The following is a 20,568-nucleotide window of genomic DNA, read 5'->3' as shown; positions in this document are numbered from 1 at the left end:
CTGGAGCTTTCCTTCTCTGTGCTCCTGTGCCTCCCTGCTCTCTGGCGTTGGGGGTGCCCCTGTGGCGGTCCTGGTCTGGGTGGCTGGCGGGTTCGCCCATCAGGCGGATCTCCTCCGCTATAACCTGTGGGTTTCAGGGGGCCCTAGCTAACACTGCTGGTTCGGTGGGGGTCTTGGTGTGGATACGACCAGGCACTCTCCCTCCTTTTACATTCTATCAACCTTCTCAGCTGTACAGACACTCACCTGAACACAGGTGTCAGCTCACCTTTGCACAAATAGTAAGCATAGCAAAAAGAAATGCTTTACATGTTTGGTTTGAATATATAAGTGTGTGTGCGGGTGTAGTTGTTGCTTGCGTGTTAACATAACTGCATGTGAAGAGTTTAGGAGCCAACAGGTACACTCACATTTGAATGTGCGTGTGGATGGGCCCCGCCCCTTTCACACCTGAAAGTAATGATGATAATCCTCCAGCATTTTGTTGATTATTGCACTATTACTCTCCCTCACTAACTAATTCTCCTCCTCTTTCTTTAATATACTTCTTCCCACTTTTCTTTTGTATTCCCCATCCTTATCTCTTCTTCCTTTATCTTCTTTTTGTCTGTTCCAACAAAAAAAAAATACAAATATAATCATTATAAACAGAGTTCAACCAAAATTACAAAGGGGGTTTATACAAATATACACCTTGTGTCAGAAGACCAATAACCCCCACCGCAAGAGGCCTTCAGTTCTTATCGGTCTGCTCAGCTATTCGACAGAACAAGTAAAATATTCATAAATATTTATTTAAAATATTAAAGATAAGAAAAAGAGAGTCAGAAAATGTATTTTAAAAAGAAGATTGGGAATGTACGTAAATTGTAACGGGTGAGAACAATTAGGAGAGTGCGAAAGGTAAGCGTATTCATTGATATTAATTGATCATGGTGCATATTTGTTTTTATTTAAATGCAATAATTTATATTTATTTGTAATTTAATTATAAAACAGACTATATATATTTTAAAGGATTGTCTATACAAGTTTTTTTTTGCCTTTAAGTGCACACAACTCAATCTGCCCTTATCTTTGTTTTTAATTTTGTGGGGCTGATTAAAATACTTAATTGATAAAATCATTGAACATTTACGTAAAAAAAAAAGTTAGCTTACTCTAAATCCTGGAGTACTGTTCTGCTCTTTAGAACTGCACAAGTGTTGTGTACAAAAGATTAAGCTTTAAAATATTTAGCCACTTCAAACAAAGCCACGTTGTGGTTTCATTTTCTTTTTTTTTTTTTTTTTTGCATTGCAAATAAGTTTCAAAATGTAGCCAACTTATTATGAAAAACATGTAGCAAGTACAGTTCGGTCTTTGTTATTTTGTTTTATTTGAATGTCTGTTGCTTGTATTTCAGCTGAAAAACTTCTATAACTCAGTTCAGCTTCTCCACTTTGGCTGGCACATCATTTCTGCTCTGTTCATTTACAATAAGGACGTCAGCATCCTGCAAGGTACGTTTATTTTTCTCTTTTGTCCACAAAGATAAAGAAAAAAGGCTTTTAAGGCTCGTGTGTATTAGCCTTCATTTATTAAAATGTCGGAATTGTGTAGAGTTTATTTATGAGAGTAATTTTGTTAAAAGGGCATAAAGTTCATATTTTTAAGTATGCTTCAGTTGAAAATAATTACTTGCTTTAACTTTATTGGGTAAATGTTGACTTTAAAGCTAAACAGTAACTTTAACCCATTTAAAGTTGTGATGCTTGTTTACTTTTTATTACTTTGTTGTTAATACATTTTAAGAATCACAGTTTGAATAATCAAAAGACTATATATATTTCAGTGTCTTATATTGAAAATGCAATTTAAGCACATGCTTACTGCTTTTTTTTATTTATTTATTTATTTTTTTACACGCCAAATAGGGTGACTTCATATCTAAAAATATGAACATCTTATGAAGGCTATTGATAAAAACACAGTGTTCTGATTATAAAATAAAATAAATAAATAAAAACTTGGATTACTTTTTTTTTTTTTAACAAAACTCATTAAATTCAATGCACTGTGGTTTACACACATCAGAACTGCCGTAATCCAATGAGGCATAGATTCGACAAGGTACTGGAAACATTTCTCAGAGTTTGTCCCAACATGTTGGCATTACGCAGGTCCTGCAGATTTGTTGGCTACACATCCATGATTCTTGGACCTTTCTCTGTAAACCCTAGAGATGGTTGTTGGTGAAAATCCCAGCAGATCAGCACTTTCTCAAACCCGTCTGGCACCAACAACAATGCCAAGTTCAGTCATTTAAATCATCTTTCTTCCCCGTTCTGATGCTCAGTTTGAACTGCAGCAGATCATCTTAAACTTGTAGTTACTATCATGTTATTGGCTGAGTAGAAACTTGCATTAATGACCAGTTGGACAGGTTTCCCTTATGAAGTGGCCACCAAGTGTATATCCGTCAATCTAACGAGTATTGATGCACACTGTTTTTTATTTGCTTTTTGCAGACACTTCTGGGAATTTTCCAGGATTTTGGATTTTGGAATTGTACATTTGGACACTTCAACAAAATGGCGAACACCCTACGTAGTACACAGTGAGTGAATTTAGAGAAAAAACTAAGTTATGCACTTATTTGAGTAAGAATATATAAAATTTAGGAAAAAAATGCTTTGCAGAATTCTCCTGAGGTTAACATTCTCAAAGAAAAACATTGATAAGTTTTTTATAGAGGAGTACTACATATTAATTTAATCACTACACTATTATGAAAAAATGTTTTATTAGCAAGCTGTAATCAAAACATTACGATATAAAGTGATTGATTAACCATTAAAGGATGTAAATCATTTAAGGAAGAAGTAGACCAACAACAGCCACTCAAAATCAAACAGGAAACCCTTTGTAGAAATATGCTGTATCATCAGGTGTATTGTCAGGTTCTGACTAGTCAGTGTGGTAGTTTACAGTAAAACTGAAAAAATTGCAAGTTTTGTAAACTGCCAACATTAAGTCTTCCATGTGAATACTACATAAGATCAGGATGTTGAAGAATGCTAAAATAATAGTACAACTGATACAAGTACAGTTAAATCAAATTAGGGCGGCAGTGGCTCAGGTGGTAGAGCGGGTCGGCCAATGATCGATGGATAGGCGGTTCGATTCCGGCTCCCGCCAGTCAAGTGTCGTTGTGTCCTTGGGCAAGGCACTTAACCCTACTTGCCTCCAGTGTGGCTCCACTGGTGTGTGAATGCGTATGAATGTTCCGGTGATGGTCAGAGGGGCCGTAGGCGCGTACTGGCAGCCACGCCTCTGTCAGCCTGCCCCAGGGCAGCTGTGGCTACAATAGTAGCTTACCATCACCAAGTATGAATGAGGTGTGAATGAATAATGGATATACAATGTAAGCGCTTTGAGCGTCTGATTATGGATTTCAGATGGGGAAAACCTAAAATTAAATGTCTCAGAATATAAAACACTACAGAACACCAACCAAAAAAGTTCTAATTCAGTGGTCCCAACTCCTGGTCCACGGACTGGAACTGGTCAGTAGGACAGTTCGTACCAGGCAGCAAAGAAAAAAACGACCTACATTTTTTTTCTATTTTATTTGTTATCTGATTCTAAAGGGACCATTTGAGGCTGTATCAAATGATATTTTGCTAAAAAAAACAAACAAACGAATAAATTGAATTACAAAATGTTGCTTCTCTTATCTGATACTGTTATAGCAATCCTTAACAAAATTTTGTTTGCTGAAGCTGCAAAATTCCAATCCACTGAAATAAAAAAATCTGTTGGATAATCTGTTAAGTTCAAACTGTGCATTCACATTTATTATTATATTTATAAAATCCCAGATTTAGTGACAGTTTTGATTTGTTTTTTTTTTTGCATTTATCGATCAAACCTTAAAAGTCGGAGGAGGCAGAAGGCTGATGTATCCTGCAAGAAATCCATTGTTCGAATAAAGTTTAAAACAGCTGCAGATATTTTATAGAGAATAAAAATAAACTGTTTAGAGAAACTGGAGGCTAAAAAAATAAAATTTGGATGCCCAGTGACAGGTCTTTGAATATGTCATCTGATGATTAACCGGTCCGTGACCTGACAAAGATTGGGGACCGTTGCTCTATTGAATTTCTTGCTCAATAGTTGTCTTCAGTCTGGATTTCAAAAACACATGTCCCGACACAAACAGATGACATGTTAACCTAAACTATTATTGACTTAAGAAATGTCATAATAGGTTTAAAATAATGAAGAAACTCTGCTTGTCCACTCTTCTCCAAATTTACTGACTTGTACTGAGAGACGGTTTAAAGGCTTCATAAACTTCTGCTGGTGTTTTCTGATAATTTGCTGATAATGTGGTCAAAAGTTTTCAACAGTCTTTTTTTTTTTTTTTTTTTAAGAAATGTTATATTTTTATATTCTGAGATACAGAATTTTGAGTTTTCATAATTGAATAATTAAAAGAAGGCACTGAAAAAAAATTGTTAGTACTATACTCACGCATAAATGTGTAATTTTTAAAACATTTGTTGCTTTTGGTGCTAAACTTATTTTCCTTATTTTTTACAGAACGAAAATGAAAATCTTCATTTTATGTGGGTTTTTGGCTTTGATTTGTTTAAAGAAAATCCTTTGGAGAAATTGCAATGAGGAGGCATGCAACGATAACAACAGCTTGAACTTTAAACGTGCAAATGAACAGGCATGTAATAAAAGCGAAGGAATTCCATCCGAACAGTGCACTAAGGGAACAACTACTAATGTTGCTTTGGAATCAACCACAATAAGCAGTGTGAAGTCAAGAACATCGATCAGTGAAAAGTCAACCACAAAAAGTGATGTAGAGTCAAGTACAAAGAACAGTATGGAGCTGACTACTAAGAGCACCGCAGAATCAACCACAATGACCAGTGAGGAGTCAACAACAAAGAGTGGTGAGTAGTCAAGTGCACAAGTATTTTAAAATTAAAAATGGAAAAAAAAGCACAGTATATAAATAAAATTAGATTGTATTGAAGCTAAATAATTTTCCTAGAGCTAGATCTTGTTTCAGGAAATCCTGTTTCAAAATGAGCATTTGGAGATCTAATTTTCCAGGAGCTTTGCGCTGCTTCTGTTTTCAGTTCTCTGTAATAGTGCCATGTGAGAAATTAGATTAAGGAATGAAATGTATTATACTAGGATATTATGAAAGAAAACTGGAGATGAAAGAGAACAATCGGTAATGGACTAGCAGAGTATGGGTAGAAGAAAGAAATGATTGGATAAGAAGAGGACAAAGCTTACAAAGGGTTAAAAAGTATTGATAACTGGAGAGAAGCATGAAGTTGAGAGTGAAGAGAAAAGACCAGATGACCACATTCAAACAGACCAGTTGTCTGTAACTTAAATCTTCTGTGGCTCTTTTACCTCTCCACTCTGAAAAAAAAAAAAAAAAGAAAAAAAAATAGTCATTTTTAAAATGAACTGCTAGTTGGCAGCACAGCACACTGTGTCTCTGAGCAGGTCTCTACTGCACCAAAACAGCAAGATCTCTTGAGAACCATCTTGTGATAGATGTGAACTCATGTACCTCACAGTTCTTGTTATTCCATGTCGAAATGAGACGTGCACAATTCAGTTTTAACTAAAGATGAGTACTGAACCAAATATCTGTGCCACGTTGGTACTGTATAAAAATGCGGGTTTCATTGCTTCGTGTCTCATAATTGAACGAGTGGGGCTGTACAGACGTGGAGGGATCTTTAACCAGGCGTTTGTGTGCTACGACCTGGGAACAAGACTGCGCTGTCCATAAACAAGTCCTATGCGGATGCGCATGTCATGGGGCGTGTTTGATGTTTCGTTTGGGAACATTTATTTTGTTCAGTCACCTGAGCGTTAATGTGTATGATACACAGAGGGACATAACAAAAAATCTACTTTCACCCCTGACAGTGACTGTTGAAAAATATATATATAGCTTAAATTATCCAAAGAATAGCACCATCAATTTGCTTGGTTAAAAATAACTTGTATTCTATATGAGATACAGTTGCAGTGCTTCATGTTTCCTGATCATTAAATAATATATACTTTACAATTGTATTTATGGGAAAGATGTATTACTGTTTAGATAGTAATTTCCAAGTCATAATCTTAAAAAAATAGTAAAATATTATCTCTGGTACTATCTTGGGATTTACTGCGATGCGTATCGTATCCTGACACATGTATTGTGATGCGTATCACCACTCTTGTCAATACACACCTATAGCTTTAACTAGGTTTTAGTCAGAAATGAATCAGCGCGGATGACTATTAGTGTTGAAGGTTGCACACCCCTTAAATAAACCAGTCATGAGTGATGATGTATTGTCGTCAGGTGGTCAAGACATGGCTCTTTTTTTTTTTTTTCTCAAACTTGAACTAACTGAGCTGACATTAACTCTGTTTGTAGCCTTTACAGATAATTCTCAGCCTGGATGCTGTGGGAACAATTTCGGGAACAATTTCATCAGTGAAATAAGTAATTCAGGCAGGAATGACATTTACAAGTAAGATTTTATTTGTCATTAGGAAAAAAAGTGCCACAAAATAAATCTTCTTACAATCTTCTGTTCTGTATTTCATTTAGAGTCACAAAGAACATAGAGAAACTTTTGGAGAGCACAAGAGTGAACAAAACTACAACATTTTCTGGCAAGGACTATGTTGCCATGTTGTACAAGTCCAGTGGTATCTTCAATGGGGGAGTGTTTTATGCCAATGAGACTCAGGTAAAATGATGTTTGACTGACCAAAGGCTGCATTCAGGGGTTATCGGGTTTCTGAACTTCAGGACTGCTCAGTCATGGTCAATGAGATCTACCACCAAGCAAGTTTTCCAGCTATGTACTTCTCCCTTACTTGCTGCAGTACTTGTGATACAGTTTATCTTATAAATTTGAGTCGTTGTAAGTTAATAATGCAAACTATATGAGAAAGCCCATCTGAAAAAAGAGAAAGCTACAACATGCCTCAGTAAAAAGAACTTTCAAGAAACCTGACTATTTAAGAATATCATAATCCAGTATCTTTAGCGCATGCATTTACATCCAATATGTGAATTTATCATCTCCAGATGTGATCATTTGTGTTCATTTTATGTGTTTTTTTCTCCCACAGGCAGGTCCAGATGAACCTGTCTTCAAACCTACAGTAATTGTTGAACTGCCGGGAGAGCTGAATATTAGCAAGACGGAAGACATGATTGTATTCATCGTTCTCAAACTGTCTGATTGGGTCAGAAATGACATGTTTTAGACCAGCAGTACTCACATACTACTCACAAAGAAGTACATAAAATATATATATACTGTATATATTTGGAATACTTCTATTACATGAATCAATTCTTCTTTAAGTTATCAGCTGTTTTTTTTTTTTCTTTCAAGGGCGGCGGGCAAAAACAGTTACCAATTATTATGTCACCCTGCACCTTTGCTTTCGTGTCTGGACATCAGTAGGATGTGGATGGCATGCAGAGTATTTACATAAAACATAGACACATCCTGCTTTTCGTTTTGCATGGTTGTAAAATGATAACTTGATCATAGACGATAAAATCATTATGTAAACATTAATGACAATCAGGCACATCATTTTCATCACACAATTGGAGAGACGTTAAATTTGAGCAGCAGCCAGAAAAATCCTCTTTCTTATTTATTTTTTGTGCTAATAAAAGGCTTTCACTGATTTTTTTTTAGTTAATAATATACTTTATTTTAGGGTTGATTGTTTGGTTAATCTGGTTTATTTCCAACACAGGCTGTGTGTAATACAAGACAAAAAAATCACACATAGTTTTTAAACTCATTACAGAAAAACTAAATCCATTGATTAGAATATATATATATATATCTTCTTCTTTTCCTTTGGGCTTTTCCCTTCAGGGGTCGCCACAGCGAATCAGTTTCCTCCATCTAAGCCTGTCTTCAGCATCCTCCACTCTAACACCAGCCACCTTCATGTCTTCATTCACTGCATCCATAAACCTCCTCTTTGGTCTTCCTCTAGACCTCTTTCCTGCAGCTCTAGACTCAGCATCCTTCTACCAATATATTCACTGTCTCTCCTCTGAACATGTCCAAACCATCTCAGTCTGGCCTCTCTGACTTTATCTCCAAAACCTCTAACATGTGCTGTCCCTCTGATGTATTCATTCCTGATCCTATCCATCCTGGTCACTCCCAAAGAGAACCTCAGCATCTTCATCTCTGCTACCTCCAGCTCTGCTTCCTGTCTTTTCTTCAGTCCCACTGTTTCTAGTCCAAACAACATGGCTGGTCTCACCACAGTCTTGTACACCTTTCCTTTCATTTGTGCTGAAACTCTTCTGTCACACATCACACCTGACACTTTTCTCCACCCATTCCAACCTGCTTGCACTCTCCTCTTCACTTCTTTTCCACACTCTCCATTACTCTGTACTGTTGACCCTAAATACTTAAACTCCTCCCCCTTCTTTATCTCTTCTCCCTGTAACCTCACTCTTCCACTCTGGTTCCTCTCATTCACACACATGTACTCTGTCTTACTGCGGCTAACCTTCATTCCTCTCCTTTCCAGGGCAAACCTCCACCTCTCTAACTCCACCTCCACCTGTTCCCTGCTCTCACTACAAATCACAATATCATCTGCAAACATCATAGTCCATGGTGATTCCTGTCTAACCTCATCCGTCAGTCTGTCCATCACCATTGCAAACAGGAAGGGGCTCAGAGCTGATCCCTGATGTAATCCCACCTCCACCTTGAACTCCTCTGTCACCCCTACAGCACACCTCACCACTGTCTTACAGCCCTCATACATGTCCTGCACTGCTCGGACATACTTCTCTGTCACTCCAGACTTCCTCATACAATACCATAGTTCCTCTCTGGGCACTCTGTCATAAGCTTTCTCCAGATCTACAAAGACACAGTGGAGCTCTCTCTGACCTTCTCTGTACTTCTCTATCAACATCCTCAAAGCAAATGTTGCATCTGTAGTGCTCTTTCTTGGCATGAAACCATACTGCTGCTCACAAATGTTCACTTCTGCTCTTAGTCTGGCTTCCACTACTCTTTCCCACACCTTCATTGTATGGCTCATCAGCTTTATTCCTCTGTAGTTACCACAACTCTGCACATCTCCCTTATTCTTAAAAATGGGCACCATCACACTTCTCCTCCATTCCTCAGGCATCTTCTCACCACCTAAGATCCTGTTGAACAACCCGGTCAAAAACTCCACTGCCATCTCTCCTAGACACTTCCATACCTCCACAGGTATATCATCAGGACCAAGAGCCTTTCCACTCTTCATCCTCTTCAAAGCCCCTCTCACTTCACCTTTACTAATCTTTCTTACTTCCTGCTCCACAACCGTCACCTCTTCTACTCTTTGTTCTCTCTCATTCTCTTCATTCATCAACTCTTCAAAGTATTCTTTCCATCTTTCCATTACACCACTGACACCTGTCAACAACATGACCATTGAAATCTGCACCAATGACAACTCTCTCATTTCCAGGGATGCTCATCATCACTTCATCAAGATCCAACCAGTGTCCTTCTCTTCCAGCTCACATCCTACCTGTGGGGCATACCCACTGACAACATTGAACATGACACCCTCCATTTCTATCTTCAGACTAACACTAGTGACTTTCCTCTTCTCTCTCTCCCTACGAACCCGCCTTCCTCCTCTCCTTCTTCCACCAACAGTAGTCCAATTTCCACCGGCACCCTGTCGGTGAACAGCACCGATGGGGGTCGTTGTTAACCCGGGCCTCGACCGATTCGGTATAGATTTCGTAGGTCTGATTCGCATATTTGATTTGGCAAGATTTTACGTCGGATGCCCTTCCTGACACAACCCTCTGTATTTATCCGGGCTTGGGACCGGCACAATGAGACCCTGGCTTGGGCCCCCTTGTGGTTACAATATATATATATATATATATATATATATATATATATATATATATATATATATATATATATATATATATACACGTTTATTTATTATTTGATGATTCACACTCTACCCACACATCTTTCATAGACATAATAAAGAACAACTGACTATAAATAAGAATACTTACAGATGGAGCTGTCAAAAATAATGGAACCATAATGACAAAAAAGAAGCACAAATATGGGTTAACTTAATGTCTATCACCACAATATATTCAGACAGTAGTGATTTCATACCATCTAGGTAAAGCAAAGGCAATTTCAGATATTTATATTAACAGAGAAATTGGTGAAATTGTGGTATTCATATAATCAATTAATCAAACTTTATTTATATAGCACTTTTCATATAAAAATAACACAAAGTGCTTTACACTAAAACAAAAGAAACAATAAATAGATAATATAAAAGCAAGCATAAAAGTAAAAAATAAAACAGGGTCCATTTCCCCCAAACCCGCAACCCCAAGCCATTAAAGCTTCTTAAAAGCATCTATGTTCTCTGCGGCTCTCAGGTCCTCTGGCAGACCGTTCCACAAACTGGGGCCATAATACTGAAAAGATGCCTCTCCATATGTTTTTGTTTTAACAGTTGGAATTACTAAAAGACTAGTGCCAGAAGATCTTAGAGTCCGCGAGGGTTCATATTCGACTAAAAGATTTGACAGATAAGAAGGCGCTTGGCCGTTAAGACATTTAAAAGCCATTAAAAGGATCTTAAAATCAATCCTGAAGCTTATGGGGAGCCAATGCAGGGATTTTAAAATTGGAGTGATATGAGCCCGTCGCCTGGTCTTTGTGAGAACTCTTGCAGCTGAATTCTGGAGAAGCTGAAGGTTCCTAATTTTCGTTTTTGGAAGACCAGCAAGCAGGGCGTTACAATAATCAATTCTACTCATAATAAAAGCATGCATAAGCATCTCCATTAGCAAGAGAGAGAATGGGGTGGACTCTAGCCAAGTTTCTAAGATGATAATAACCTGTTTTAACTTGTTGTTTAATGTGAGGGATAAAAGTTAGTTCATAGTCAAAAATAACGCCCAGGTTTCTGACTGTTTCTGAACAGCTTAATGAAAGTTCTTGTAGTTTCAGAATAATAATAACGATGACTTTCAATTGTGTTTTGGCTGTAAAATAGTGTTTAAAAAAACTAAACTTTTTTGATATTTTTTTTCTTTGTAGAAGGATTTCCCTGAATTAAATGAAAACCGACTTGTTGGCCTGAGTGTGAGAAACAGACGCATCACTGGACTTAAGAACCGTGTCAACATTAGCATGAGTTCTTCAGCAGGGCTGAATGTAAGTATGTGTTAGAATCTTCTTAATTAATTTATCTTAATCTTCAGGACTTCAATAACAGGAAATGCTGCCAGAAGAAAGTTTGATGAAACCGATTTAGGTCAATGACTATTCAAATATTGTTAAAAAAAATTAGAAGAGCAGATTACAGAAATGGGTCCCAAATCCAGGCGGGGGAACAAATTTGTTTGCTGGGCATTCATGTAGCATGAAGTAATTTGGATGAGCAGCAAAACATTTAAAGAAGGAAGATCGTTAAATCCAGTTGCTATGACTCAACTTCAAGACAAATTGTGATAACATAACTAAATGGACACTGAGCTTTTATAAAATAAGATGAAATTCAAGCAATTTAAGTTTAAAAGGTAACTGTATAATGAAAACTTTATTTTACTATTAAGTTTGAGATATTTCCACACTAAGATAGTCTTAAAAAAATACATAAATAGGTACATGATCTCACGTCTGTGTAACCTTTTGTGCCTTTTCCTCACAGAAAACCACAAGACCTCAATGTGTGTTCCTGAACAACACAAGTCAAGGTCAGTGACTTAAATTATGTATTTACTAGCAGTAATCCATGAAAACTGCTATTCACGTCATATGAAAGTGTCATAATTGGTGCATTTTAATTGTATTTACTATATAAATATGTGTCATCATCAGCATTGAGCACAGAGGGCTGCCTGACACATTGGGAGTACGGTCAGGATCAGGTGATCTGCTCTTGTGATCATCTTACGTACTTTGGAATTCTCATGGTAAGACTGGATTCGTTAAATGCATTCACATAGAGAAAAAAATGATGAGGTAAATAAAAATGTTACTTGTATAATTGATGTCATTTATTAGAAAAAAAAATGCTAAACTAAAAAAATAATGAAATTTTAAAAATTATTTTTGTCACAAAAAGGGATGATTATGCTAGAGCTGTTCAGAAAAATCACTGTGGGACAGCGTGAAGCTACCTTAAAGCACTTTTGTACATTAAGACAGAGCTGCTGTTCTAATTTTAGAGATTCTATTTCTTTTTAAAAAAAACGTATGTGCTTACTTCTCGCACATATACAGGGCCTTTTTGTTCAATCTGCCCACATTGCTAAAAATGCTAAATTTGCTAAAACATTTTCTTATCTTTTCATTATCTTTTCTTTCACCGCGCGGTGAATTCTCTGCTCACCACTTGTCATATAATGTGTTCCTGAGGCTGCGGCCACATGTGGGAGGAGCTACCAGCTCTGTCTGTAGATATTTCACTTAGAATGTATGGAAAACACATTATGTAGAGAAATCAGGTTTATTTATCATTTCTTCATGTTTGGGTTATGAATATTATTACATTATATTATTACTATAATATACAATAATATATAATATAAATCATATTTTATTTGGCAATATTATTAAGATTTTTACATCAGAGGGGGCTGTGTCTGTATGACAGCCACTTCTACAATGTTTGTGTCTCTGTGGTTCAGCTTGAAGGTTCTCTGTTTCTTATTAAAATTAGGAGACCTTTTTCCTTTTTTTTTAATGTCTTGATGAAACCTGAACTGAAAACCCCTGCAGCATCTCTCTTTGTCTGCGGACATATGGAGCGACTGAATTCCGCCGCAGGAGCAAAAGCCACTGATCTGTAGGGTTGGACACTGATTGCGTTTTATGCGGATCCGGTGCCATAGCGGTTCTTTGGTTTCGGTTCCTAGTCGGTTCCAGTTTTGGCACTTTGCTCCCCACCCTGCGCTCCCCGGTTCCCACCCCGCGCTCCTTGCTTCGCGGTCTGCGCTCCCCAGTTCCCACCCCGCGCTCCTTGCTTCGCGGTCTGCGGACCCCGGTTCCCTTCCAGCGCTCCGGGATCCCCGCTCCCAGCTCTGTGGTTCGCGCTCCCCACAGTGGCTCTATCTCTCCCAGCTTGTGGAGCAGCCAGGCCCCACTGGTCCGGGAGGCTGTCTGGCTGCAACCAGAGAACCGCTGCACTGCTACAGGACAAAAACGCTGGTATTGGATTGGTATTTTTCCAGATGATACGCAGCGACCAATCAAACTTCAGGTATTTACATTTTGGCCGTGCCGCCCGATTTGCGCCTAGCCACTTAATTCGAGTTGCTGACAGACCTTTGTGCCATGCTGGTCGCTCACATCACGCCGCGGGGCTTCATTTTGCCTCAGAGCGCGTCTGGACCATTGATTATATTGGAGCTGGCGGATTTTTGATGCGTGAATTGCGTTTGGTGTGAATGCGCCTTAGGACTGCTACAGTTTCCCTAAAGGTTTAAAAAATGTAGGAAAAATTGCAACAAAAAAAAAAATCCCAAATGCATGCAAGTTTTGCCAAAAGATTTGATTCTAAAATATTAGCTAAACTCTAAAACAGCTCTAAAAAGCCAGTAGTGACATAATTCACTCCAGATCCAGAACTTTCCGCCCATTAAGTTACACTGAAAATTTTAAAATATGCTAAAATTTGCATATAACTAAAACATTATTTTCATAAAAATCCCAAGTTATTTTTTTTCCAAAAAGCTAAATACAATGCTAATTGCTTACTCTGCTGAAAATTTTAATGTTTGAATGGTCTCTCTCTAGCTGAAAGTATGTGGAAGTTTCATATTCATTTCGTATGGGTATTATTGCTCAATATTTCCAAAACTATGAAGTTAATGAATACCAAAAGTACAAGCAGTAGTGACCTGAATGAGCTGAATGTACTAATACCAAGATTGCTGAAATCGCTGAAAGCGTGATTGAGCTTTTTTTGTGCCGAAAAACGTACGAAAGGAGCAGAATAATCATCATTGTGCGAATGCATCAAAGCATTCACACAATAAATAAAATGGATTACCGTCAATGTATAAAACCTAAAGCAGCACAAGCAAACGTCTAAAAAGAAGGCAAAGCTGTTTGAATTTGTCCAAGTTTTTAAAGAAATCAGACTCATAAGATATGAAGATATATAGGAACATATAAGACTCGGTCCTCCAGGAAGATGGCAGTACACTTAGAAATCCAGGTTGTAAGAAGCCTGAGAAATGACTAATCACCTGTTTAATGTCACATTGCAAAACCACAGGATATTCTGACATCTTCTTGGTTGGGGTCTGACTTAATGGCTAATCTGGTTAAATTTGTATCTCTGATGCCCTTTAATTGGAAAAAAAATTCAAATGTACTTTCCCTGCAGGTATCCTCTTCTCTGTCCTCCACTGACCAGCGGATATTGTCATACATCTCTGAGATTGGCTGCAGTATTTCTCTGTTTTTTCTTGTGGTCACAGTTTTCGTCTTCTTCACAAGCAGGTACTGAACTCTTTTCTGTCTTGGCATTGTGTGAACTTTGTTTGAGATATTGCATTTAATAACTGTCGTTCACCTTGGATCACATCTTCTCTGTCCAATAGCAAAATTAAAGCCGATGATTCTAAAAGGATCCACATCAGTCTGGTGATCGCCCTGATCCTCCTCAACCTCCATTTCCTCACCACTGAGATGGCTGCAGAATCCTCCTCTCCAGGCCTTTGTTGTTACGTGGCTCTCGCTATCCACTACTCTCTGTTGGCCACTTTCTGCTGGATGGGCTTGGAGGGGTTCCACCTCTACCTTCTCCTCATCAAAGTCTTCAACATCCACATCAATAGATACATGTTGAAAATCAGCGTGGTGGGATGGGGTGAGTGTTGTCAAAGGGGACACATCTGGCGGTATACATTTCACTTGAAGTTCTTTGTTTGGTTTTTGTGTTTCAGGTGTTCCAGCAGTCATCGTGTCGGTTTTGTTGTCAATCAACAAAGACTTTTATGGCAGATATACGTTTATGGATTCTTCAAACTCCAGTAGTACTGCAATGTAAGAAAAACTTAAGAAGAAAATTCAGTTTATAGTAAAGAGAGGTTGTGTTGTGTAATCATTTTATTATTTTAGTGGAATTGGTTAGAAATCGAGATGAAAGCTTCACTGAGAAGTAGAAGTTCAAAGTTACTTGTTTTTATTGGTAAAATCTTGAAAAGTTTGCATGTAAACCAAGTTTTTGAGTTGGTTTTTCACCTACTTCTTTAGTCATGTTTGACATGAAAGTTCATGACATCTTATTTTAAGTCATCTCAGTGGACTAGTAGTAGATTGTCCGCCCTGAGACTTGAAATCCAAGGGTAATTCATACCCCACTAAAAATGGAACCCAATGGATCCATGATTAACACTCAGCAATAATGGGTTTTTTGACCACTAATTAGTTCCTGAACAGTGCTGTGACTGCAGATCCTTCTCCCCCAGGGGATGGGTCAAATGCAAAGAAAACATTTCAGACACCTGTGTGTGTGACAATAGGACAACTAATGAGAATCTTTGTTATTATTATTATTATTTGCTAATACGATTGAATGTTAAAACAGTTGCCATCCAAAAACTGTATATATGGACTTTAAGCCCCAAGTTTTCCAGGTTAAAAGCAATTAAATAACTTAATTTATTGTCATTAATGATGTTATAATGGTTTTTCTGTGCTTCTTTTTTTGTAGATGCTACATAACCGATGAGGAAGTAAAAGGGGTGACCACAGTGGGAGTGTTTGCTCTGATGTTCCTCTTTGTCATGGCTATGTTTTTGGTAACAGTCAGACAGATAATGCCAAACTGCTGTCAGAAACAGGTAAGTGTAACATATGGCAGATTTTTTTTCTTAATAAATTTTAGTCAATTAGCTTATTGTATGATGTTAACGTTATTCCTTTGTGTTCTTTACATCTCCCTTTTCATATAAAAGTCATTTTTATTTGATTATATCAGTCCAGATGTCACAGAGATGCTCACAAGTTCCTTATTCTAAGTCCAAAGTCTTAGTATTAAAGTCACTTCAAGTCTGAAAAATCTAATTCAAGTATGAAGTCTAAAAACTATTAATATTTTGTTGTCACAAATTAAACCAATTTAAATTGCTTTCAGTGATGTAAAACTAGCCAGGTAATTTTTCTGCATCCCAAGACCAAAGCTTTACAAGAACTTCTATTTTTAGATGGGACAATGATGCCCTGGAACTAAAAAAATAAGATTTTTTTTTTAAAAAATCACTGATAAGTTTCAAACTTGGAGTCACAAGTTCAAGGGGTTGAATTTTAAATGAAATCTGAAGTATCTTCATGTGGGACACATCGACATCTATATGATAACTAGGCATTAAAATATAGACTGCTTTTTAGAGGGAGTGTGAGTGAGCAAATTTATATAATCCCATCCTGGCTCTACTTTACTGTTTTCTTTTCCTGAGTTATCATTATGGGGTTTATAACTTATAATCAGTTATTTATACCATACCAACATAGATTCAGGTCAATGAGAATCCTTAATAACAATAAATCACATGGCTATAACACTATTTCAGATGTTATCATAGCATATGCAGATCAATTATCAAAATTTAAAGAAATCAAATATCAATTATCAAGAAAATATATCCTGTTTAATTTTCGTTAAGCGAGTCATTAATATAAAATCAAGCATCAAAAGCATGTGCAGATTATTTCCATCGGAAATGTCATCAATATTAATCACATTTTATAAATCCAAGTGAAGTGATATGATTAGAGACTTTGTCCAAGGTAAATTTTCCTTCTTCCGCTGCTTGACTAACATCTGGTTTGAACCGAGTTTATAAAGTTCTCCTTGTTGCGGATTTTCTTTGTCAGGTCCATTGTCCTTCAACTGAAATTGCAGTGAGTTATCTGCAAGTCAGAACTCTGCTTGAAATCAGGGTCACAGTTGACTTTTAGAGCTAGCACTAGATCCCAGGTGCCATGATTTTCTTGAAATCAAATTTGACTCTTATTTTGCTTCATTTAATTGCTCAGATGTCCATGAACAAGTACTGTACTTCTCAAAGTCGTTCATGATCCTGGAGTTCAACACCCGGGTGTTTTGATTCTCCTTGTGTCTCCTCAGCAGTCTTGCCTGTTTTGCCAGTTCAGCATTTCTTTTTGTTAGATGGTCATTCAAATAAACAGCTGATCCTTTCAGATTTTTCTTTGCTTCATCAAAACTATCTTCTGCTTTTGATTCACAAACCTGATAAGAATCGCTCGTCTATCTGTCTCCTTTGTCCTGGAAAGTGGGTGACAGATCTTGATGGGATTTAGATCCATGGAAATCCCTGTAGATGTGAGAAATGATCCAACTTGACCATCCATGGACTGTCATTAGGGTCTGTGATACCTCACCTGGGGCAGGCCTAGATCACTGTTTCAGTTGTAATCCAGTCATAATGACATTATTCATTCTAACTTATTGTTCCATGTTGTCCATTCTTCTCTCCAGGAGGTCGAGCAAATTTATCTTGCTGGTCATTTCACGCTCTGTCCCGCTAGATCCCTTCCACGGGTTCCATCAGAGGAGCTAGCTTAGCTTCGAGTTCCATCACCAGAGTTAGCTTTGCTTTTTTAATATTGGCAACTTCAGAAATGTCTTGTTTTTTGGGGGGACCGTGGCCAGCTCTCCATAATGCAGAATTGGTACTTTTTTTGCAGGAACTCACAAATAGTTTAAGATTAAAGTCGCTTGAAGACAATGAGAGCGGAAATGTATCTGGTCATGACCCAGAACTGGAAAAAGAATTATTCCCCCAGAGAAGAATAGAAATTGTATCTCATCAGTCATTTTCATGTTGAATATCTGTATGAATGATGCTGATTACTGTAAAACCTTGAACCTGCTAAGTTTAGGGTTTGTGCTCTTCCCTCATGGCCATTTCATAAACCAACATGGTCAGTAACTATGGCCTTGTCTGGCTCCAGGTCTTTGCAGAGGTTCAGGTCTTGGTGCATACCTGGGTCTTGGTCTGACTTGACTTTTTCTGTTCTTCTGCTTTGAAAAGTTGCTCAGGTGTTTCAGAACTGCCCTTATATGGTCCGCAGTCAATTTGTGATGAGAGTCTTCAGTGTTGATCAGTTGTGTGGGGATGTTTTATATATATGTATATATATTCACACGAGAAGCCCTTTTAAGAGTACATTTATAAGTTTCTTTGCTGTGATCGTTCTAGGTATTAGTATTATATTACAAAAAATGCTTTGTTTGTGTTTTGATTATATTCGGCTGATCAGTTCAAGCAGAAGGACTGGAGAGGACTCAAGCAGAACATGTGCACCGTGCTGGTCCTCATCACTCTGCTGGGAATCACCTGGGGACTCATCTTCTTCTCGTTTGGCCAACTGACCACTCCTGGCCTCTACCTCTTCTGCGTTGTGAATTCACTACAAGGTGTGGAGCATTTGAGGTTTTTTAGATACTGAAATTTTTTTTAATGTTAGTGAACATTAGGTTATGTCTTTTTTTCTTACAAATTCAACAGTTTTTCTATTTCTACCATTCATTAGGTATTAAACAATCCTTTAGCCTGATAAGACCTGAACAAATTTGATTTGAACTTTGATTACCAGGTCTTATGAGGTTAAATAAAACTCATGTAGAGATAATATGATTTTCTCAGACCCAAAAGTCAAACTTTGCAGGTGGAATACAACAGTAAATGTTTTAAAGTGCTAAAAATATTAACCAAATACAACATGTAAAGATGGGTCCCACAATAAGGGCAAAAAACAATTTCTGTTTCTTCCCAAATGTTTTCGAATCAGAACACTTCCACAAATCATACAACTGTAAAGCAAATGTTGGTCTTGGATTGCCTTACATGAAGATACATGACATCCTTCTTGTCTTCTTTACGAGTTTTTAAACTTTATTTCTCTTTTGCCCCTTGCAGGATTTTTCATCTTTCTCTACTTTGTTATCTCTCTAAGAAAAACTGAAGGCATCCAAACTTCATCAAGTGAGAGACCCAGCACCAAAAAGTCCAACCACCAAAACCCCTAATGGACCTGTGTTTCTAAGTCATGGACTTGTGTTCCATGGCATTCCTGGCATTAATAGCAATTTGCTGTCTGTGAATTAACCCCTTGAATTTGAAATATGCACATGTCACTTTTGACCTGACTGTATAACTCATGATTTAGAGTTTTTATTAATGTTATATTGTTCCTTTTAATTGTATCGTTTCATCTACATATTTTTGTTGTGACAACGCTTTTCAGCCTGTGTCTCCTTTGAAAAGAGATCTGATCTCACTGGGACCTCTGGGTGAAATAAAGGTCAAAATCAATAAAAAAAAATAAATAATCCATCTGTTACCCTGGATTTGCACTGATTCGTCTGCGGCGCATCTCTGTCGTGTTGCGTGCTGAGTCTATCTTACAATCATCAGTTTAAATTAACTTTGTTGCGTCTCCAGTCCATCCCTCCTCCCTCTCTGATGGTCTGGAGTAGTTTGTCCCGCTCTTTTCGCCCCATGCCCTCTCCTTCTTCACAGTCTTTCTAAAATGCATTATATGTGTCATTAATGGTGTTATGTTTTTGCACTACCAAATTTAAACTGTTGTCGTCCATGGCAAATTTGATGCAGGTAATATTTGTGTTCTTAACGTGCGTTATCGTGTGAACACATCATGTTAAATATAAAAATAAAATCTCCTAAAGTTTTATTTTGAAAGCTAGGCCTCTTTCTGGATCTCTGGGGTTTTACCATGAAACGGACTGGAAATGGAACTCCTTTGTACGGTAAGTGGAACGCAGATGTGACTGCTGCACGGTGGAGCAGCGGTTAGCGCTCTTGCCTCACAGCAAGAAGGCCCCGGTTCAAATACCGGCTGGGGAATCTAAAAAAAAAAAAAAAAAAACACCACCTGGGACCTTTCTGTGTAGAATTTGCATGTTCTCCCCGTGCACGTGTGGGTTTTCACAGGGGTCCTAGGCTTCCTCCCACCATCCAAAAAAAAAAAAAAAACATGCTTCATAGGTTAATTGGTAACTCTAAATTGCCTCTAGGTGTGAATGTGATTAATTCCCTGCGAGAAACTGGCAACCTGTCCAGGGTGAACCCCGCCTTCGCTGATCAGTAGCCGGGTTAGGCTCCGGCACCCCTGCGACTCCGAAAGAGACAAAGCGGACAAGAAGATGAATGGATGAATGAGATTTGACTGATGTGTGGTTGTAAACATTGATGAATAAAAGTTCAATTTTTCGAGTCAATGCATCTGAAGTGCACAAACAGACCAGAGGAAATCAGCCTTTAGAGATGGAATTCCTTATGTTATTGAAAATCAACAAAAAAGCTGTAAGTTATGCTACAAAAATGCTCACAAGTAAATGATAAATATCATAGTTAAAAGAAAAAAATGTCAAATTAATACATCAATACATCCCCACAAAATATACTATTATTTTTGATTG

General features: G+C 37.6%; 1 protein-coding gene across 1 annotated transcript in view; it reads left to right on the top strand.

The window, feature by feature from the left end:
* The window catches only part of LOC112160296 (adhesion G-protein coupled receptor G5), a gene marked incomplete in the record, with an annotated part of 202,014 nt that extends 182,528 nt beyond the window's left edge, over window positions 1–19,486 (top strand). Inside the window, 4 exon segments of the mRNA XM_036211372.1 lie at window positions 15,044–15,143; window positions 15,814–15,943; window positions 18,387–18,543; window positions 19,046–19,486. Of these exon segments, the coding sequence (XP_036067265.1) occupies window positions 15,044–15,143; window positions 15,814–15,943; window positions 18,387–18,543; window positions 19,046–19,155 (497 nt within the window).
* Between the last annotated feature and the right edge of the window lie 1,082 nt (window positions 19,487–20,568).

The sequence above is a fragment of the Oryzias melastigma genome, linkage group LG3, assembly GCF_002922805.2.
Source record: "Oryzias melastigma strain HK-1 linkage group LG3, ASM292280v2, whole genome shotgun sequence".
Classification (NCBI taxonomy): Eukaryota; Metazoa; Chordata; class Actinopteri; order Beloniformes; family Adrianichthyidae; genus Oryzias; species Oryzias melastigma.
The sequence above is the reverse complement of the archived record's forward strand: the minus strand, read 5'-3'. Positions and strand labels throughout refer to the sequence as shown.